We start from the raw sequence: 23,564 nt of genomic DNA, 5'->3' as shown, positions 1-23,564 counted from the left end.
TAAACCGCATCTGGGTTACCAACTGTGAGTGCTTTGCAACATCGCTATCCCAATGAGCCATGATATTTTCCCAAAAAGTCCAATGTTTGAAGCGCTTCCAAAAATGTATTAAAAATAAGAAAGAATGTGTTCCAAAAGCAACAGTTTAGGGCCAAAAAAAATTATAGGCTGAACAGTGACAGCAGCTAATCAGTAAACTTTAGATTCAGGCTATATATACATTTAAGATAGCTTATTTGGGGGGGGAATTCCACCATCCATGCTAACTAATAAAGAGTTTTTCGCTCAAGAAAGAGAGAGTGTATGATCAGCCTTAAGCTAGTCATATTTTTTCCATTCAGCCTCCCAGGCTGACCAAAATGATGACAGATTCCTCTATCCAAGCTAACAGTATGGATGAATGAACCTCCCGCAGTGTACATTGTGTGCTGTGTACATACACGTAGAGTTCTTGCAGCTCATTGCCTTCAACAAAAGTAAATCTAATGATCCACTTCTGTTGAAGGGATCCTGCTGAATAGGCCAAAATTTGCTCCGTGTGTACCCAGATTTACTGTCCAACAAAAATTTACAGGCAGGAAGAGTTGGGAAAGCTTTGGCACTGTCAGAAAGTGCTGAAGCTTTACCTATCAGAATGATCCAAGATTCAGCTGCAAGGTCAGGGTTTTGGAGGCCTGTGCACATACGTACAACCCCAATTCCAAAAAGTGGGGACATTTTGTAAAATCTACATAAAAACACAATGCAATAAATAGCAGCTCTCAAACTCATATTTTATTCACACAAGAAAATAGTATATAAAGATATCACACGTTTAAACTTAGAAAATGTACCATTTTAAGAAAAAAATAAGATCACTTTGAAATTGATGGCAGCAACACCTATCACAAAAGTTGGGATAGGGCCATGTTTACCATGGTGCACCCTCCCCTCTTCTTTTAACACTCTGTAAATATCTGGGAACTGAGGAGACCAGTTGCTGGGAGAGGAATGTTGTCCCATTCTTGCCTGATATAGTATTCTAACTGCTCAACAGTCCTTGGTCTTCTTTGTCGTATTTTATGTTTTGAGATGTGCCAAATATTTTCAATTTGTGAAAGGTCTGGACTGCAGGCAGGCCAAGTAATCACCCGGACTCTACTACTACAAAGACATGCTGTTGTCATAGATGCAGTGTGTGGTTTAGCATTGTCCTGCTGCAATATGCAAGACCTACCCTGAAAAAAAGTTGTCTGGATGGGAGCATATACTGCTCTAAAACCTGGATATAGCTTTCAATATTGATGGTGCCTCCCCAGATGTGCAAATTGCCTATTTCATACATACTAATGCACCCCCATACTATCAAGAGTGCATGCAGGCTTTTGAACTGAGCACTGATAACAAGCCAAAATATCCCTCTCCTCTTTAGTTCAGAGAACACAAGGCCCATGGTTGGCAAAAAAGAATGTCAAATTTTGATTCGTCTGGGCAGTTTTCCACATTCAACAGACCATATTAAATGAGCTTTGATCTGGATCATGTTCATCTATGGGTTCTTCTGTGCAAAATACAGTTTTAACTTGCATTTTTGGATGGCACAGTGAACTGTGTTCACAGACAGTGATTTTGGAAGTGTTCTTGAGCCCATGCAGTGATGTCCATCACACAATCATGCCTGCTTTTGATGCAGTGCCATCTAAGGGCCCGAAGATCACAAGCATCCAATATTCCATTTCGGGCTTGTCCCTTGCACACAGAGATTTCTCAAGATTCTCTGAATCTTTTGATGTTATTATGTACTGTAGATGATGTACATTATTCTGAAATTGTTTGACCATTTTTAGATGCGTTTCACAGATTGGTGAACTTCTGCCCATCTTTACTTCTGAGACACTCTGACTCTCTAAGATGTTCTTTTTATACCTAAGTATGTTACTGACCTGTTGCAAATTAACCTAATTAGCTGCAAAATGTTCTTCCAGCTCTTCGTTGTTAGTACCACTTACTTTGTCAGCTTTTTGTTGCCCTGTTCCAACTTTTTTGAGACCTGTTGCTGCCATCAATTTCAAAAATATCTTTTCTTTTTCTTAAAATGGAACATTTTCTCAGTTTTAAAATGTGGTATGTTTTCTATTTTCTATTGTGAATATAATACAGATTTATAAGATTTGCAAATCATTGCATTCTGGTTTTATGTAGATTTTACACAGCGTCCCAACTTGTTTGGAATCAAGCACTTTTTTTATAAAACAGTATATGGTCAGCTTGAGACCGCTAGCCAACTGCCACTTTACTTTAAATTAATTCCCCCCAGGGGTTTCTTATTAAGGGTTGTGTGCTAATAAATATTAGCTCCCCTAGTCATTAAAAAAGTAAATACAGATGATCCTCGCTTACCGATTTACCTGTTTTGCGACCACTCGCACTTACGACGGACCGCCGATCGACCTCCGACCTTGCGCGTCAGCGCGCTTTGTCGCCGGCGGAAGTGACGTCCTCCGATCTTCACTGCAGGTCCCGGTAAGTATTTCCATTGCCCGATGTACAGTACACTGTTCGGTACTGTACATCGGCAACGCTATACAGTACTGTACTAATGCAGTACAGTACTGTATAGAGTTCCTCACTTAACGACCAATCCGTTTAACGACTTGGTCGTAGGAACGGAACTCGGTCGTTAACTGAGGAATACCTGTTCTACCACCAAAAAGCAATTTATTGTCCTTAGTCTACAATTAAATAGTAAACATTTAGTAGACATTAGTAAAATTATCATTCTCAACCATGAATGAGTGAGGTAATTCCCCAAGCAGTCAAAGTATATAAAGTCATTAATGCTTACAATTTTTCCAGCTATTCATTAGGCCCTTAAGGAAGAACTCTGGGAAAAACTTTTATTAACCTTTGCAGAGGGACTACCCCCGCATTGCATGGGTTAACTGCTCATTTTCATCTAGGTGCTAAATACAGAAAATTGTTGTCTCATACTTACCATAATTTTCGTTTACTGGCCTATCCTCATGTCAGCATAGCTATGGGTCAGCTCCGCCATAGGTATGCTGACACGAGGAGGCCAGGAATATGAATTATCTCATACTTACTGTAATTTTTTCGTTTCCTGGCCTCTCCTCAGCATACTTATGGCGGAGCTGACCCATAGATATGCTGAAATGAGGAGGCCAGGAAAAAAAAGTTATATTCACACGAACCTCAGAGCCGGTCGGCTGTCACAGCACTCCCTCCAGTCTGTCACCTCCTACGCTGCAGTGATGGTATGTCCTTTAATGTCCTCATGTCCAAAATATGTGATGTCTTGAGGATCCTTAGACCACTGTAGCAGAGGGGGAATGAGGATGGAATGGCCGGTCTAAGAGCAAGACAGCTCCAAGGATTGGGTGAGTAAACCCTTGTAGTGCGGGGGTAGCCCCACTGTGAGGGTTAATAAAACGTCTGCCCAGAGATCTTCTTTAGTTCTCCACAGTAGTAAGTTACATTCACCCAACAATTTATAATGTAATCCCTATTCCTGTAAATACATACAGTTAAAGTAGATGTTAACCCTAAATGGATGAGATTTACAGACCAAGGCAGCTTAAAAAATATTGCTCTTTATATTTGTATCAGTTTGGATGCTCATTAGATTAGAGCAGGGACGCATTTTACTAAATATCTTGACATGGCAAAGTAGCTTTACTGACATTGCAAATGTCTGCAACAAAACAAAAACCTGATATATTGCAGCTTACCAGTACTTATCTGTAGCCGTTGTATTAGTTTCCTTTTTCAAGCTTTTTGTTTTGTTTATTTTCACCTGGTGATTCTGCCATTAACACAGCGCAAAAGGTGAGTTTATATGTTAAAACTAAATGAACACTATTATTATGAATGAGAATATAAACAGATCCTCATAATTAACATAAATCGGTGGATAATAAACCGTGAATTAAATAAAGTTGATTAATAATTAAATATCTAAACCATTTAACTTCTAAAGTGTAATAATAAATACGGTGTAATAAATGTACCTGACTTAATCAACTTGAATCCCAATGAATTTGTGATAAAGGTGGTTAGAGCATTAATTAAGTGCTAAGTGATTCCAATGACGAGAAACACGTTGTACAAAAATTGATATGTGCATTATCCGTTGAATACAAAGTAACAAAAAATATCAAGCAACAAAATTATCAAAAGATCTCAGTAAAGACACACTATTGATTCCTTTTAAAGTCCCAATTGAGTGATTATACATATTCACCACCTCTGGTGAGTACCCACTACCTGGGGGGACTGTTGATTGGAAGATTAAGCTTAAGGGAACTTTTTTTTCGTTTTCTCTCCTTTTTTCTATTTTTTATTTTTTTGCACTATCTGAATTATTCAGCACTTGGCTTATTTTACTGGTTATTACCACATTTTTATTGGGACTTTGAAAGGACAATGGACAATAAATCAGCATTGTCACCTCTTTCCAATTAACTAGGGGTTGATCCATGATGTAGCAAAGCTAGCACAAGAAGAAATAGCACTTTCTTCCTGGTTGTGTAATGTGAAGAGTGCATTATTCACAATTGTGGCTGAACAAAATAAAAAATCATTTGACAACTAAAACAGGAAGTATTTTTTGCTACAGTTCAATTTGACAACATGGTAAAACGTGCATAACTCTCATTGAAGATACATGGCTGTTAACAATGTGACACTACTACAAGAGGTGGACTAAACAATAGTATAAATATAAATGTAAGAGATCCAGGGATGATGAATGCATAGTCTGAATGAATATGTAATGCACATAATAGTAAACACGTTTACCTTTGTTTTATGTGTGCATTATTACAATAAAAATTGCCATACCATCACAAACCTATCGTTTTAAGGAAAACATTTAGAATAAGGTAGTAAGTCTCCCCTTAACCTCGTTCACCCAAGGCCAAAGCATATGTGGACTTTTCAATTATCTGAGACGGGGAGTGATGACCACAAACTACATAGTAATGAATAGCATGTCCTAGATCACTACTCTTATTCTATCAGTTATGCGGGCAGCTTGCCAGTGCTTATGGGTGATACTGCCATTGTGACATGATGATGTCATAATGCCAACTCATTATATGATAATAATTGTAGAAGCTGGGGGATGGTAAAGTGTGCAATGATTCAACAGAGGCTAAAAAAGTTTATGCAAACAAGCACTATGTTATTTTGATTATTATGAACTGAAAAAAAACCTTTGCAAATACATGTTCCCCCATACTTACCCAGGATTCCCCTGCTATACAGATTTTACAGCCAGATGTGGTCCTTCCCCCTCAGGAGATGGTTTCTGTATCCAATTTTTAGCAATTAGTAAAGTTAATTGTTCACCTTCTGAGTATGGCTTTAGGACATAGCAATATTTTTGACCACATGTTGCAAATGGGTCTTCCACTGATGTTTTCATATACTTCTACATGAAGTGTCAGAGGCTTGTAATATGAATTATGTGTTTAAGTAGTTGCTGTTCAAAAAGTACATTTAATTCAGGCAGTCATAAAACAAGAATTTGTTTTTTTGCACAAACCTTATAATTTATATGATGTAATGCTGATTAATCTGCCAAGTACACATGTACATACCTTAACCATGAAAATATCCATATCATTTGCTGTTAGTTTGAGGTCATAAGCAGGACAAAGCTGCGCACTAATAATATACAATAAATACATAAAAAATGCCTATGGTCACACAAGCCATGACCAATGTAGTATGATGTCAGTAAAAAGTAGAGTACCTATCCCATGCCGAGTTAAAAACAAAAAACAAGAGGAGCTCAGCATGGGGTTGAATGGGAACCTCTGCTCTATTTTACTCACATGCCTGCTTCTGACAGCTGGGCGGAGCCAGCCGTGATCTTACGGCTGGCTCCGGTCACTTGCAGAGAGATCAGCGTCCCTGGTTACCAGCTAACCAGGGACACTGATCTCCAGACAGCAAACTCTCCCGGGCGCTCCGGGAGTCTCCCACTCCGGCCGCCAAGGAGAGAAACACTGCTTTTTCTTTTTTTTTCTTTATTCTGACACGGAGCCGTGTCAGAATAGAAAAAAGACAAAAAAAATTTTTGCCCATAGGAATGCATTGCAAAATTCCTATTGGCTATTTCAATTTGCAATAGCCAATAGTAAACTAGCATTGTACCCGCCCTCTGCTGCAGTTCTCTATCAGCGAGTAGCCTGCCGGAGGTTCGGTTTAGACGATCCAGATGTTGGATCGGCTGAGTCGAACTCCTTCTGCACTTCGGGTCGGCCAAACATGCTGAGCATGTTCGGCCGACCCGAAGCCACCCGATGTACGGCTGATTTCAGCCGATATACAGCTGAAATTAGCCGTACCAGCCTGAAGTGAATAGCCGAACAGCGTTCGGCTCACTTCGGTTTAGGTCGGTCATTCACTCGGCTGCCTACGGCAGTTTTGTGAATAGACCCCTATGTGGTGTGTTTATTAATAAAGCACTTTTCAAACCAGTGTGGTGTGTTTATTTACTATGTTACTGTTTATTTGGTTAATGAGTAGTGGGGGTAGGTGTGGGACGGGTGTGGTTATGAAAGGGGGCACCCAGATTCAGATAAGCCCCGCTGCCTGCAGACACTGAGCAAGGGTTGTGGGGAAGAGGCCCTTGTCTTTGGGCAAGTGGCCTGGTATGGTGTATGAGTGGGGAGCACCGCAACCGCCCCCCCCCCCTTTCCTTTCAGATCAAGGGTCTGGTAAGGGATATTGGGGGGACCCCATGCTTTTTTCGCACCGGGGTCCCCCTAACACACCTACCAGACCTAAAGGGTCTTTTCTTTTTTGTTTTGTTACCTTTAACACATCAGTTAATTCCAACTGATATGTGGATGCATCTGAATTTTCGTTATCATAAGAATTGCGTACTTTCGTATTTTGCCAATTAGAAATTCAAATGCATTTGGATTTGAATTCGGAAAGTTGGATGCATCCGAAATTCGACTACATTCAAATGTCTGAATTTCAGTTCGTAAAGAAACGAAACTCATATGTCTAGTTATGTTAACATTCATACACTCAGTCACTCTTCCATCAATCACAGCTCTTTTTCACTATGGGTTCCAGAGGTCCTTATTGTAGTTTTTCCAAGCAAGGTTTAGACTCCTGTACTATAGGTAAACCCAACACTCCATTTTGACATCCCTATGCTTAGTAAATACACCTGACAAGGGTCAGGCACTTTCAAAAGAGGAAAGTAAACCAACATACTGTAACCACTGGCTAAATACTTTTACTGAGAACATGAACTAGATGAACAGATGAAAACATCTCTAAACGGTTTTTCAGCAGCCTGACTATTGGTTCAGTGAGATGGTTTAGTTTCTTAGGACAACTGCATACTTCACAAGTGGGTTAGTTTTTAGTGGATATCATAGTAGGCTGTCTGGAACTGTGAGTAATGTTAGTTCAGTTGACTATAATATACTTCGAGCTGTGGTATAGTTTTTAAATATTTATGTTATATCCAGAATAGTCATAGAATGCTGTGCCTTTTTATTGCTGTGCAAAAAGCCACAGGGAATGTAAGTGGTGTCACAGCTACAAACTTGATCATGATTCATGGAAGAAAAACAGACTTCCACAGTCACATTGCTTGCCATGTGCAGAGTGGTGATGCAAAGGCCTGCAGTGTTTGTAGCATCAAGCAAACAGGCTAATCCAGTGAGGTCACAAACACTACATACCCCTTCTGCAGGAGAACATCTGAAAATACAGGTACTATATCAAATTGCTTTTTTTCTATACTTTTAACTAGTTTTATTTAACACTTCTCTTTACCATAAACTTGAAGTTTTTTTAATGTAAACCTGTGCCATGCAAGACAAAGCAGCACCTCTTCCCGAGTAGCACATACTTAGGGGTCTATTCACAAAGCTGCCGAGGGCAGCCGAGTGAATGACCGATCAGAAGTGAAGTGAGGCAAACACTCCAAATGATAGGACGGAGCAGTCAGGGTTAATGTATCAGCAGAATGACAGGCAGTCACTGGTGTGAGCAACTACACTGTATTACAACAGTGGATACAATTGTATCGATAGGTAACCAAGTTACTCACTTTTTCTTTGGTGGCTTTGCGGCCGCACTTATAAGGGAAACTGTTGGGCTGTCTCCTACTTACAAGGCTGGAGAGGTAGCCCTTCGGGTAATGTTTGTTCCGGAACGATCACGAAGGGAGAGAAGCCAGCTTCGGCTTTTAGCGCAGCTCGGCCGAGCCGATGCATATGCAATCGGCTCGACCGAGCCGCTCGGCAATGATCGGGAGCTGTACGGGCTATTGTGAATAGCCCGTACAGCACCCCCTCGGTTCTACTGAACCGAAGGGGTCCTGGGGCCGGAACTAGCCAAAGGATCAACCGAAGCTATGGCCAGATCCTTCGGCAGCTTTGTGAATAGACCCCTAACTCTCTTAAAAAAGTGGGGAAGGGGGAGTAAGTGAACTTGTGGCTTAGCACCTTTTGACTAGTACTAGACTAAGCCTAAATATACAAAGTAGCCCACATATGCGTTCTCCTTCAAAGTGTGAAACACTTCATAAATACATTATGACATAATTACTCATCCCGTAAGGTTTAAATATCATCCCCACAATTTATAGTAAACCACTTTAAACATCTTCCTGTGATGGCAACAGCCCTAATAGCCTAAACATCCCTTCTGTAATGCTAGCAGCCTTTATGATACAAAGTTTTACCCCATAATATAAATTTATAAGAAGTATAGTCAAAAGCAAACTCAGTCCAAAGCTTTTTTCGTTAGTTGATAAAATGGGGAAGGGTTACAGCTTGTTTTGGGGTTTAATGCCACCTGTGTGCCCTTAGGAGGATATTTCCTCTTACTTCCTTATTTGTGTAACATACACCAAATTCAAAGGAAATTAGGCGATTCTCTCAAATGATGACATAAGCTGCATTTAAAAAGGGGTTTTACTCTTTCCCACTCTTTTTATGTAAATAGATGTAATACATTTTGTGAATGCTAGATTTTTGCTGGTGCAACCATTCTTGATGAAAACTTTTGTTTGTGTTCAATGTTAGCACGCCAGGTTGTGTATACAACAAACTTGTGACCAAAACGGAGGCAGTCAAACAAAGCAACTATATGTAGTGCTCACCCCCGAAGGAGCCGCTGTATATTAATTGAAGTTCTCCTACCTGTTCGCACCGGCCATCTTTGATCAGCAACAGCACACCGACACTCACGGACAGAATGGACTCCAGTCTTATGGTCTTTTTTGTAGATTTATTTGCAAGGATTAACAGGAGAGAGGATTTGGGGTCTGTAGGATGCCCTGGCGGATTCTTCAAAGGACTGCTTTCTCCCTTAGCAACGGCTAAGGCCCATAGCAATGGGATTCGGTCAGAGTGACCAATGGTTTCTTCTAGAACACTGCGGACAGCCAGGATGGTCCAGCAATCTATATGAAGAGTAGCTATCTCTGGACTCAGGTAAGAACCTCTGGCTTCTTCTAGAACAGATACCTGGAATAGGGTGAGGGATCTCTCTTGTGGGTCCCAGACGGATGCTCTAACCAGCTCCTCTGCGGTACCCCCTCAACAAGAAGACTCTACCTTGGCCCAGCTTCCATCAGGTCTTTTCCTCTTCAGCATCTGGAATCTCTGTGCCCTCAGCATCTGCAACTGCCAAGGAGCACCACAGATTAGTAGTAGTATCTTCTTAGAACAAGGCACCCAACACCTGCCACGTGTATGGGTCCCCAAGTAAATTTCCCATGGTGTCCTAGGCCTCTAGGCCCCCAGCACCTGCCATGTGCTGAGGCCCAGGCCATTCGTCTGTAACACAGAGACCTCCTAAGGAGAGGCCCCCAGGGGGAAGAGACCTCTGCACAGTGTCCCCAGACCTTTTATCACCTGCCCTGTGTTATGCCTCTGAGTCATCCTACTCATGGATTGGTCAGGGTCAGGTCATAGTCTGAGGATGGATCTTCCCGCACTGTATGCTAGGGCTCCCTTTTCCTCAGCAATAGGAGGAGCAATCAATCCAGCAGACTCAGGGACACCAGTAGAATGCAGAGCTCTGAATAATCAGTATCTAGACACTGGTTACAATCCAGATATTCACTAGATTTAGTAGTGACATTTTAGAGGGCGCTACATATATTAATGCGTCATTGCCACTTCTAATTATAGTACAGTACTGGGGTCCAAACAAAAAATCTTTATTTAACCAGTTGACATCCGGGGTGTTAAACCCCCTTCCCATCCAGGCCATTTTTCAGTATTCAGCGCTGCGGTACTTTGACTGACATTTATTCCGTCATGCAACGCTGTACTGAAATGAATTTTATACCCTTTTTTGGGGACACATAGAGCTTTATTTTGGTGGTATTTAATCACCACTGGGGTTTTTATTTTTTAATATATTAAGAGCAAACTACCGATTTTTTTTTTAAAAAACAGTTCCCCCTATATTAAATTGTAAAACATTTATTACCAAATTTTTTGGTAAAATATAAAAGACGGGGTCACGTCGGGTAAAGAGACACCAAACATGTCAAGCCTTAAAATTGCGCATGCACGTAAAACCTCAAAAAAACGACATTACCCAAAATTGGCCATAGGCGGCGCATTAAAAGCTTTTACCGCTCATCAGTTTAGTGAACTTAAACATGGGGGGGGGTTTAATTTTTTTATTTGTGACTTTTATTTTTTTTAACTTTTTTTTATTTATATTCTGTGTATCTGTACTGTGGCCTTCAGGCATGAAGGCCACAGATACACAGTACAGTCACATCCGTTATAAGCTGTAGTTGGATTAGTTAGCACTGTAGGCACTTCCCACTTACTGGCACAAGTATAATCCCCAAGCACACAATGCGTATCTGCAGAAGCTGTTATTTACAACACGTTAACCGGAAGCAGCGGTATTCGTTCAGCGGAGGGATTATGCACTTTTCCCGCACTCACAGCGGCGATACTGATTGGGCCACAGGCAACTGGGAGTCTTTTATCTGACTTGGATTCCCGATGCAGGACTCCGGAGGAACCCTGATCTATCCCTAACAGGCCGGAACACTCTGCCTGAATACCCCTAACTTTCCCACACAGGCTGGGTATCTGTCCCTGTCTACGTCCACACGTGTTCTGCCCAAAACATGGCTGGGCTTTCCTTATCTATCAAAACCAACCCAAAATGGCCAACCAAATATCCTGAGATTTTGTGTCCTGCCTTTTAAATTAATAAGCCATCAAAATTACATGTAGGTATGTGGTTGAGCAGCAAAACAATACATCTGCCAATTCCACCATTTACATTTTTTAATTTTTTTTACAGAAATATCTTTTATTACAGTTTTGCACAAAGAATAGATCGTAGAAACATACAAAAAGAAGAAGGGGGGAACAAACCACCCTTACAAAGGCAGCAATAAGTGCGCATTGTAGAACATAATAACATGGCAACAATGAATACCATCATCAAATATGTAAAATATGTAAAATTGCCCTAGAGCGAGACTTAACCCGTCTAGATACCTACCCCTATCAAGGGGGACTCAGGTGCAATGGCCCATGCTGGATGGGACCAACTCAGCTGAGGTGGGTGAGGCCCGTGGGCCTCCTGCAGCCAACTAGAAACATGATACGACGGGCAAGATACCAGTACCAAGTGAGGTAGATTGCGTCACCTAAAAGCCACCTGGCAGTAACGACATAACATAGACACACAACAAACAAGACAAGGATACAACAGAGGGAAAGAAGATATGAAAGGAAGAGAAAAAGGGAGGATGGGGGAGCCACAATTTAAATTTAAAGAGAAAAACAATTGTATTGTTAGAACCCATAAATCTTAGGTGATCCAGAGGATCCGCAGCTGATAACAAATCTGACAGAACAGTAGTACTGTAGACAGCTGCTGATGACCAGACTACTTTATGGCACACAAGCCAAAGAAAATAAAGTCCTGTAGATAGAAAATGGTTACCCACATGGTACTATTCAAAACAGTGCTTGGATAAACTTAATGCTTGTTACACCATGTCAAAACACAAGATTTGGGAGCCCCTGCTCATAATTACTCATCTCACAATACATTTGCATTGTGGTCAGTGGGAAGAATGCTCTTTACATTTGTGGTGAATGGGAAGAATACTCCACTTACAGATAGCTAAAAAGAATGTTGGTGACAATGGTTACATATCTGACAGTCAGAAATTGCTCACTGATGAAGAAACCCCAGGGTTCCATGAAAACATGGTTAAATAAGGTTGATTTAGTAGTTGCATTGCCATCCAAATTCCATTTGATTCTTTAAAGTAAACCTCTCACAAGCCTGGACCATTCAAACTGAGCAGCTGATTAAAAAAACAAATGTAGAGACTACCTTCAGTGAAAACCGAATTTCAAATTGATTAGTAGATATAAACATAAAGACAGTTAAAGTTAAATCTTGACTTTTTAAGTAAATTGAGTTTTCTTCTGTACCCGCTCAGCTCTTGGGGCTGCCTACTGGTCTTATATTATGATGGATGGCAATTATAAACAATAGGAAAACACTGGAGGCTAAAGGAGAGAGGTAAAGGTAGACTTTTATAGGAAAAATAAAGATTTGCATAATCTCTGGGCCTACAAGTTGTCGTTGGCTTAAGGTAACCTCTTCATTTTTTTTACATATGTTCTCTTTGAAATGTTTTTTTTTTTTAAAAAACAATTCCTTCAGCTAATCTGATTAAACAACATACCAGCTGGGATATAAATCTGGTGCGCCAAGGACATTATTGTAATTGCCTTTACCAAGGACTTTGGTGATTTTAAGTTCAGGTAGGAGTGGGGGTTCCTTTTTCATTATCACCAAGTCGGAATTGAATTATTATGTATACAACATACAGTCACACCCCACTTTTACCACTTGCCAAAAATACATAAAAATGTTGAAAAGCCACCTGGGAGACCCATGGTAGAGGGTATAAACTGTTTGACATACAATCTAACAAGGTTCATCAGTTTCTTTCTACAGCCAATAGTACATGAATTGCCATCATATGTACGCAATTCTGGGCACATGCTTGAAATCTTAAAACATTACCAGTGGAAGGACACTTACCTGTGGGCATCCTGGATGATTCTTTCTTGTATACTTCTATCAAACACAGATTTGGCATTTAGGCTGTCCAGTATTTCATTTCCCAATCTAGAACCATTAATTCACGTCAAATTAATTTTTCTCTTGAGCTAACACACAACTATTTTCATTTGTGGACAAATTTTATACACAGGTGAAAGGCACTGCTATGGGGGCCAGGTTTGCCCCAAGCTCTGCTAACCTCATCATGAGTTTTTGGGAGCAGAATTATATCTGGACCAATAACCCGTTTGGGGCAAACCTGATCCTCTATGCAAGATACATTAATAATTTTGTGTTAATTTGGGATGGGAGCCATGAGGAGATAATAGAATTTGTGCCTCACTACAACCAAAATCCATACTCAATTGAGTTCACACATGTAATGAGAAAACCTTGATGTTTTTGGACCTGGAACTAGGCTTGGATGATAATAGATCTATTACTTCCAAAACGTATTTTAAGCCCACGGCCGCAAACTCATACATACATGCTATAAGTGGACATAATCCTAGGTGGCTGCAGAATATCCCTGAGGGGCAATTTGGTAGGTTAATGAAGACATGTACTAAGACTGATGACTACAGACATTAACATGATGACTGATGACTGATGACTACAAACATTCTTAGAGAAAGGATATAAAAAGTTTATTGAGTCAGTATATATGAAGCATATACAAATACAGGAGGAAAAGTCCAATAATAAATGATAGTCAGGCATATAACTTGTCTTTCAGCACATAATTTAACAAAGATGCCTTTCAATTATCCAGAATCTTAAAAAGATATTAAAAGGGTTCTGAAAGAAGACCCCCATTATGAAAGAGGCTTTACCCCCAGTGCCCAATGTGATTTTTAAGAGGCCAAAAACACTGAGGATTCTGCTTGCTCTGAGCAAGGTAGGTCCCAAGAAACCTAAGAGGTCGGGGCTAGGCTTGTTTGGTCGAACAGGTTGTTACAAGTGTAGTGTGCCAAATTGTGGTTCCTGTGCCTTTATTTGGCACCGAAAACAAGGAGGTGACGGGTAGTAATGGTACTGTATTTTCCATTAGGCAATTTAATTGCAGCACACAGTTTGTTGTTTATGGCCTTCTTTACCCGTGTGGGATACTTCACATACATAGGCAGAACAACGAGGCAGCTTCGAGTGAGGTTCAGCGAACACAAGCATAACATCTTGAAAAAAATCTAAAGACCATTCTGTACCCAGACACTTCCTAACACATCATAATGCCTCCCTGGAGATCTTAAAATTGCTGGGTATTGAAGCAATCCCAGACAATGGGAATAAAGTGGCAAGACTTAAAAATTTGTGAGACAGAGAGAAATGTACTGGATATAATCGCCTAAATTGTCTCGTGGCCTCAATTAGGCTTTTGAGGCATCAGTAAATTAGAAAAAGAGGGGGTAGATAGAGAATTTAGTGTGCTCAGAATGAAATGTAGGTACTGTGGGACTTGTTGGATGGCCTCTTTAATTCAGAATAGTCTATTTAGTATTATGTTAGAATGTATATTGGGTTATAGGGGTTAGACCTGCAAATTTGGAGCTATTGATCTAAACTTATACTTTTTATACAATTTATAGATTCTATTGATGGTTATATATGTTTTATATATACGTCGAGATGGGATTTTAATAGTATGTATATCCATTTATTTAATTATTTCATATATAATTGCATATAACTACACAGGTCTGATTTATCTGTACATAAGCAATTTATCATATGTAGGCCAGTTTATAATATAATCAATAGTGAGGATGAATTTAGCATCAGTGAAGATCACGTTGTTTTTTTTAAAATCTGATACATTTTTTTGAATGTCCTATGTACTGCGAGTGTTAGCCGTCTCCAATCCAATGGGTATACAGCTAAGGTGGAGTTGTGGAGATGATAAATTGGTGCTTGAGCAGCTGATCCTGATTAGGGCATTGGAGCCTGAGTCTGTCATAAGGTCTCAGTGTATTGAGTTTAGACACTTATACTCTGGTGCTTTATTTAGGTTTGTAAAGTGCCCAATAGATAAAGATTAGTAACATATGGTTGATTCTGATTGGTTCATGTGATCGCTGATTGGCTAAGAACGGTCTTCTGTGGAGGGCCTATGAAAGAGCACTTGGAACTGGCAAATTTAAGAGGAGCTCCGATTGGTGGCTTTTTGCTCTTTAGTCTGTCTGCGGTAGGTAAGACTGTAGTTCAGGCACTCTGTGCTTTCTTTTCTTGTATTATTTAAGGTTCCCTGATTCTGTGGAGCAGCCTCCCATGTAACTGAAGTGTGTAAAGGAGAAGAATATCACATGTCTTATGCGCCGGAAGTGGATTTTATTAGTGTGCATTCAGATAAAACTTGATCGTTATGATAGATATACTTAGGTATACTATGATTTATCTAGAAATGAGACAACATTGGGGTGCGGACAAACCTATGAGGGTGGTTGGGTTTGTTTGGATGATTAATTTTCCAGAATCAGCAGGCTTGACCATTGTGTCCATAAACAATCTATACTGCAGAAAATATATGTGTGACCTGGGAGATCCTTCCCTTTTCTCAACAACAGGAGAGATAGAAGCAATGTAGAACAGTATGCAGCTTCAATCAGTTAGACAGGAACCGTAGCAGATTCTAGTGCTATATTGAATGGACCAATATCTCCCTGCCCATTGTTCTCAGAAAGACATCTTCCCATCCATGCTTGGCTTCACAGAATTCACAAACTTTCTTTTCTCCATAATGCATAACAAATGTCAGTAACTAGTTTCATTATTTACTGTCCATAAGAAAATAAATACTTGTGTATGGAGGATTAGTATCTTTTGAAGTCAAGCAGGAGTCAATGATAACTGCACAGTACATTGGTGTTGACTGATGTGGGTGGTAAAGGAAACGCTGGGCATGGTGAGCTCATTATGTATGCAGGAAGTAGACGCAACTCTACTACTAGTTATTTGGCTTGTTTTCATAAGAATTCATGATCAAAAGATATAAGTTTGTTTCCGGACAGATACATCACTTTGCAGCTGCCAGCAGCTGAGTGGCGAGATTATAGTTCAAAGGATGTGTCCTGAAAATTGTGTGTCTATGTCCGACCACTACAGGATCTGAGGGCTGATATGTTATCACTTACAGTTCCTATAATCAGCTTGACTAGCTTCCAGCAATGATTCTCTGTATTGCCTAATCATTTTTCTCCAGTCAACACAATTCAATGACTGGTTATTCAGATTTATTAGTGTTATTAGTACTAGTATATAACTGAATACCTGAAGCTGTGTTTATTCTACCATAATAACAAACACATAGTTTGTAATAATGGTCTTTCTTCGCCTAGATCAGCGGTCACCAACCGTTCGGACCTCATGGACCACTAAATTCATAATTTTAAATCACACGGACCACTAATATGATTTTTTTTAAAATATATATATTCTCATATTTTTTGTTTCCTCATATATACATATATTCTGATATGTGTGTGTGTCTATCTATCTATAATATACACACACACATATGAGAATATATTTATATATGAGGAAACAAAAAATATGAGAATATATCTATATATACATACAGTATATATACACATACATACATACATAGATTCGGGTGTGCCTCCCACTGGCCCTGCCGGCGGCGCCCAGGGCACATGCCCCCCCTAGCTTCAGCACTGCCCCCAACCACCCCCATGCCTCCCCTTCCCCCACACTGAGCCACTATTACCTGGCTTCTCCCCACTTTTTCTATGTCCCGCAGCCTGCTCAGTCCGCGTACGGACGGGATTCCCCGCCTCCTGGAGAGCCTGCACTCTGAGAGCCGCGCATTCTTTGTGACAGTCGCTGCTTGAGTCAGTGAGAAGCAGCCCCGAATCCTCCGTGACACTTCCAGTGGTACCAGTGGTCCGTGAAAATTTTTTCACGGACCACTGGTTGGCAGCCACTGTCCTAGATCACATAAAGTGACACTAAACCCGGGAGTTAAACGTTAAAAATGCATTCAAGTACCCCAAGTATTAACAAAAATGTATCTTATTTGTGCATCACTCAGCTGTAGCTTCTCAAATCATCTCTGAATTGGTGTGGACCCTGTCCTTCCTTCTGGAGGGTGGATAATTTAATTCCCTCTGGTCCATGTGTGTGTTGTAAAGTAGCCACCACTCCAAGCTCAATTTCCATTGAATCATTTTTCTATTATTGGCCAAACATAGAAATAACAAGAATACGGAGCAGCTGTAACCATACAAAAAAAGACTGGTTTACAGTGAGTAACCATAAGAGTAGGAGATCAGTGAGGGAGGCCACTAAGACCTCTTTGAAGTAGTCACAGGCCTTAGCGGTTAAAATTTGTCAAGACTATCCATTCAAATATGTTACCTGGATGCTTCACCAGTTGCAGCTTTATGGGTGGCACTGAGCACTGGGTGTGCAGGTTCAATTCATGGGAGGTCCTGCAAACTCTTCAAAAAGTCCGCAAATTTAAAACTTTAATGTGAACCCTATTAAAGTCAATAGGAAGCACATTTTACAATGCACAATTCCTTTAAATAACATGATTGGGGATACCCTAAACCTGACTGTGAAGTGTACACCTGTAGGATGTACTACAGCAAAGGTTCAGGAATTGGGTGGTATATTGTACATTAATTAAATTCACCCCAATCTGTGCATTAATTGCACATTGCAAGCTATTCTCAACAATAGAAGCTGCCTATATATATACCTGCTCCAAAGAAACAACTAGGAAGGAAAGAAATATATTTTTAGGTACGCCGTATATCTCTACTCTATCGTCCCACAGCGTCTGAGGCAGTAGAGCGGGGGGAATGGATGTTTGCTGCTGATAGTGCAGGGGGTTGCTGCTGATAGTGCTCTGGGGGTGCATTTCGGCAGATGCAGTGGGACGGGCAGTTGTGTTAGAGTCGTGTTGTCAGCGGTTTTCTGTCCCCTCCCGCCCAGCTCATTGGTTGCCAGGAGCTTGGCGGGACGGCAGCCAGAGCATCCCGCTCAGCTTCCTGGCAACCAATGATGTCAGTGAGCTGGGCAGGAAGCCGGACAGAGCATCACAGGTTGCTAAGAACTCTTAGGGCTAGTTCACACCAGCCACAGTGCATTCTGACCCAATTGGATCACATTGCGGCCAGCTCACTTTGCTGTGGGGCGGGAGGGGGCGTGGCATTGAAGTGAATGGCACCACAGCCACACCCTCCAGCCACAATGTGATTGGCCGCAAGGGAACGCGTGGCACACAACCTGGGACGCTGTGGCTGCCTCAGGACCTTGCTGTATGAATGTGACTACATAACAAACATATAGGTGTGGTTTCTCAAATTTGACTGCAAATGTGGAAATACATTTTTTTAGCTAAACCCACATAAAAACATGAAGTAACAGCTGAAATACATAAATGTGGACTGTTGTTCCTGCTAAATTACTATTCTGTTGTGTAACTCTTGTGGTTCACAAAGGTCTGTCACAATCATGGTCAGGGTGACACCACCTTTAATTAATAATGCAGTTTTCTTAATAATGTGCGTAAGAGTAGGAAAGGTAGACAATATTCTGTATCCATCTAGGGAAGGTATTCAATATTCTGCATCCACCTAGTAATGTTCTTTGTGTAGATCCAAACAAATCAGGCTTGATGATTTAGAAAGTGAGATTTAAAAAAATGGAAAAAGCTACGCTAGTGCCTATCCTCCTCATTTACAGCATACAGAAGGCTGTGAAACAACCTAGGTTAAAGTAAAACTGCAGAGAGATCAATGCTTTCACATAGAGAGCAAGGGTTCTTTAATTTCAGCTTGCTGGCAGGGGATAGGCTTTTCTATTTTGTGACTGCAGTAGCTTTCTAAACAAAATGAACTGTACAGCTTTAAACACCTTTTGTTCTCCTGCCCCCTGAATATTTATAGCATGTATTTAGTTCGATTGGTCTTTAACCCTTTTCCTGCCAGCCATGTCACTGGCTTTCAACCTTCTGCTATAAGCTCATAGTCGCTTCAGCGACCATGAACTTATAATAGAAGGCAATACAGATTTCACCAGCACACCAGGATAAAGTTTCAATACCAGACAAGCACTTTCGGGGCCACACAGATAACAGCAAGGTCCCCTTCCAATCCCCCGCAAAGGCAGTGGAGATTATAGAGATTATAGAGATTAGAAGTGACACTGCGGTGGGTTGTTAGCAGAGGAGAGAGCTGTGATAGGTAGACTTGTGCGCCATCAGAAAATTTGTTTCGTTTCGGAATATCCGTTATTTCGTAATTCGTGTCCGAAACTCAATTCGGATTCGTACGAAATACGATTTTTCGTTAGTTTCGTCACAGATTTTTAACATAAGTTGCTTATTTACAGTTTTGCATTCCTTTATTTTTTTTACCAGTTTGTATAAAGGCACAATTTAAAAATATTTGTTATCTATTAACTCACTTCAGTTTAATCTTTTAGATTTAGTGGGAAAAGTGTTTTTTTTTGTGTGCACTGATATTGATTTCAGTGGGCTTTTATTGATTGAAATGTGCATTTTTATCAGTTTAATATTGAGTTAATAAACATTTGTAAAATTATCGCAGGGCCTACAAAATTAGTAGCAGCATCTTTTTATTCTACAGGCCCTTTGCTATAAGGAATTGTATGGTTTGTGTGGTCTTTTACAAACCCTAAAAGCAGCAGTTGAAAATAAAAAAAGGTGAACACTTGCAAAAATTGAGGTTAAAAGTGGAATGCAGAGCTTTGCAGCGAAAGGGTTAATGGTTGTTTAATGAGTACATAACTGCATTAATTGGTGTGTTTTTTTAATCTATAGCTTAACATTTTACCTTTATAAAATACACCATACTGTATCGTATCCTAGAAATAAACACTGGCATCTAATTTGCTACCTTTCTGTCTACAGCATTGTGTTTGCTACTAAATAACAGGTGTACATTCCAAATTAAATTCACAAGAATAGTTGATAACCAAGGGGGAAAGAAAATGAAAGGAACTGTTGCTTGAAGACTTTTAAAGATCAGTTTAGCTGCACAGCCACTGAATAGGCTGCCTGTGATAGCTCAGTGTTTTCAGAGCTAATAATAATTAAGAAAAAATTTAGTAATGCCTTTTAACTCATGACCTAAGATTCCACTGACAAAACTGACTTCCACCCAGATGACCGTGATTTGAAGTAGTGGAAAAAATGTTCATGCATACCATGACTGGCATTATGTTTATACTGCTTCATAGTTGGCAGACTCTGGTATGATGTAACAAGCCATTTTAAGAGGCAAAAACTAGAGAAATACCTTTTCAAAGAAAATGTATTTATAGCTTTTCTTGGATGTAAATTCTAATCAGTATAATTAAAGGAAATATTTTGTTTTAGTATGCATTTTAAGTAGTATTATCTGTATTATATTAGACAGCTGTGCATCTCCCGATTTACATTCTGATTCTTCCAGCATTACACGCAATTGCAGGGCAAAGTTAAAGGTTTGCTAGACAGCAGGCAAGATAAGAAGCCTAGACTTTCCTTAAACTTGCTGCACTGCCCAAGACCTGAGATATACCTGGTACTTCCAGATATGGGGAGACATGTGAATTTTTCCCTTGCCTCCCACCATGTAGCATACAGAGCCAAAGCGGACAAATACTATGCTTAAGCGCTGTCACTTGGAAGCAGGAAGGGGGTCATCATGAATGCAGCTGCCAGACTCATTCACCTTACCAACCGCTCAGTGTCTGCATCCCCCCTCTGCCAATCCCTGCACTGGCTTCCACTCGCCCAGAGGATAAAATTCAAAATATTAACAGTCACCTATAAAGCCATCCACAACTCCGCCCCCGGATATATCTCAGACCTTGTCTCAAAGTATCACCCTAACCGTCCCCTCCGCTCATCCATTGACCTCCTGCTTTCCAGCTCCCTTGTCCACTCCTCCCATACTCGCCTCCAGGACTTCTCTAGAGTCTCTCCCATCCTCTGGAACTCTTTACCCCAACCTGTCCGTCTATCTCCCACCTTGACTGCCTTTAGGCGTTCCCTAAAGACTCATCTCTTCAGGGAAGCCTATCCCACCTCAACCTAACCACTGAACCTTCACATTCTCACATAATTCATTCCCACAGCTACCTCATGTATCATTTCCCCCTCCTCTTTTAGATTGTAAGCCCTCAGGGGCAGGGCCCTCCTTACCATCTTGTCTTGAATTGTATTGTAACTGTAATGTCTTCCTTATATTGTAAAGCGCTGCGCAAACTGTTGGCGCTATATAAATACTATGTAATAATAATAATAATAATCAGCCCTTTGTAAGCTCTAACCCAAGGGCCTTCTCACAAATTGATCTTTGGTACGTTAGTGCTGCTGTTTTCCAGAGGATGCGGGTTGTCTCCATTCTGCCTAGGGGGATCTCTGACCATGCTCCACTCCTGTTCAGTATTGAGACCTCTTCGGTGCCCTCTGATCGCTTGTGGAGACTAGTAGTTTGGCTTTCAGATGAGCGAGTGGAGCCACTAATTACTACTGCCATCCATGATTTTTGGTCCTTGAACAGCCTCCCCTGCTGTGGTGTGGGACTCATCAACTTCTCCTGATCCCACTATGTACTCGGATATGCTGTGGGCGTCCCGGAATCCCATATTACTGAACACGTCTGCTACCCAGAAGTGTCTGCTATATCAGTCTCAACGTGTGTTTGAGGAGGGTGAGAGGAATGGCAGGATTTTGGCCTGGTTGGTGAGAGAACATGGGAGCATGCCAATGTGGCTCGAATGGTGGATCCCGCTGGGACTGTTTTGACTGACCCCTAAGTCAAAACAGTAAAGTAGTATTACTGCATGCTTCGGTTTGTTTTACGAGTTGTATGCCTTCAAGGTGACCTATTCTGACTTGGACCCGTCTGTATCTGAACTCTGTTAACTTCCCGACGCTTCCCTCAGCATCTCGGGATTGGTTGGATGAACCTTTCACTGCGGAGGAGCTGCAGGCTGCAATGTCTTCCCTAAAAGCTGGCAAGACGCCTGGCCTGGATGGATTCCCAGTTGAGTTTTATAAAACCCATGTAGAGGGAATTGCTCCACGCTTACTTAACACTCTGCTGGAGGCCTTGAGGGCAGGTGCTCTTCCCTCCTCAATGATGGAGGCTATTATTGTAGTAGTGCCCAAGCCTGGTAAGGATCCTGATCAGTGCTCTTCTTACCACCCAATCTCGCTGTGAATGTGGATGTGAAAATCCTGACCCGAATGATTGGCTACGCTATTAAACTCGGTCATCGCTTTGTGATTAATTGTGATCAAACTGGTTTTATGCCCGGTAGGGGTACGCATATTAACTTGCAACAACTGCTTACTAATGTGGATAAGATGCGTGGTACTGTGGGCTCTGAAGCAATAGCCTCTTTGGATGCTGAGAAAGCCTCTGTTGAATTGCATTTCTTGTTTGCGGTCCTACGTAGGTTTGGTCTTGGACCTAATTTTGTTGCCTGGGTTCGGCTATTATATTCTCAACTGACCGTGAGGGTACGTATAAATAATATTCTATCTTGACCCTTTGGCCTGTGCCGGGGCAAGAGAAAGGGGTGTCCTTGTCCTCTCTTGCTTGGCCTTTTTGCACTGGCATTGGAGCTCCTAGCTATTTTGCTCCACGCTTCAGCGCAGGTCAGGGGTATTCCGGCAAGGAATCCTGAAAAAAAACTCTCCCTTTACACGGAGGGCACTTTGCTTTATCTGGGTAATGTTGGTCCGTCCCCCATCTTCTGCTCTAGAGACTAGCAATCGTTTTGGCTCCTGTTCTGGACTCTGGATTAACTGGGGAAAATCCCTACCCTTTCTGCTCGGACCCTCCTATCCCCAGCTTCCCCCCTCCTTAGAGTTTCCATGTTATAAGTATTTGGGCTTGGTGGTACACAATGACCCTTCTCAATAATTGGAGGATAATATATACTTCATCCTTTCTCGTGTTTCTCCCTGAATTTTCATTTTTTTCGTAATACCCCCGTGCTCATCCCTAACTCCTTCATTGCAAACTAGATGGAATTCTTTCCACCTTTATATGGGCTGGTTGGTGTCCCCGGGTCTCCATGGTGGTTCAGCATCTTCCCCTTTATGAAGGAGGGCTATGCCTACCCTGCTTTCAAACTTATTACTGGGCTGTGGTATTAGTAACGGTACGGTGGTAGTTTTCTCAAGATCCGAATATATTGGCGGTGACCCTTTTGGGCTCCTATGCAGGACTCCGTAATTTGGTGTTTCGGGGTCTAGACTCTAACATTGCCGTCACCAAGCTAATGCGTACCATGTTGGCTGTGTGGATTAGGGCGCGAGGGAGGCTGGTTAAGCTTGATCATATTTACCATTATGGGATAATCCGCATTTATAGCATTTTCGTTCGTTTCTTGATCCCCAGGTTTGGGCCCGCTATGGTATAAAGATTGTCAAACATATTATGCTGAGAGGGGTGTTGCTGGGATTTGAT

At 41.2% G+C, this 23,564-nt stretch overlaps 1 protein-coding gene across 1 annotated transcript in view; it reads left to right on the top strand.

Annotated features, from left to right (window-relative positions):
• LOC108790910 (aryl-hydrocarbon-interacting protein-like 1) overlaps positions 1 to 22,307 on the top strand; it is an 81,086-nt gene extending 58,779 nt beyond the window's left edge. Inside the window, exons 4-5 of the mRNA XM_018561269.1 lie at positions 21,645 to 21,794; positions 22,030 to 22,307. Coding sequence (XP_018416771.1) covers positions 21,645 to 21,794; positions 22,030 to 22,307 — 428 coding nt within the window. The remainder of the gene's footprint in view (positions 1 to 21,644; positions 21,795 to 22,029) is intronic.
• The last annotated feature ends 1,257 nt before the right edge of the window (positions 22,308 to 23,564 follow it).

The sequence above is a fragment of the Nanorana parkeri genome, unplaced genomic scaffold, assembly GCF_000935625.1.
Source record: "Nanorana parkeri isolate BGI_ZX_2015 unplaced genomic scaffold, ASM93562v1 scaffold512, whole genome shotgun sequence".
In the NCBI taxonomy this organism is placed as follows: Eukaryota; Metazoa; Chordata; class Amphibia; order Anura; family Dicroglossidae; genus Nanorana; species Nanorana parkeri.
Note: the sequence above shows the minus strand (reverse complement) of the source record. Positions and strands in the feature narration are given on the sequence as shown.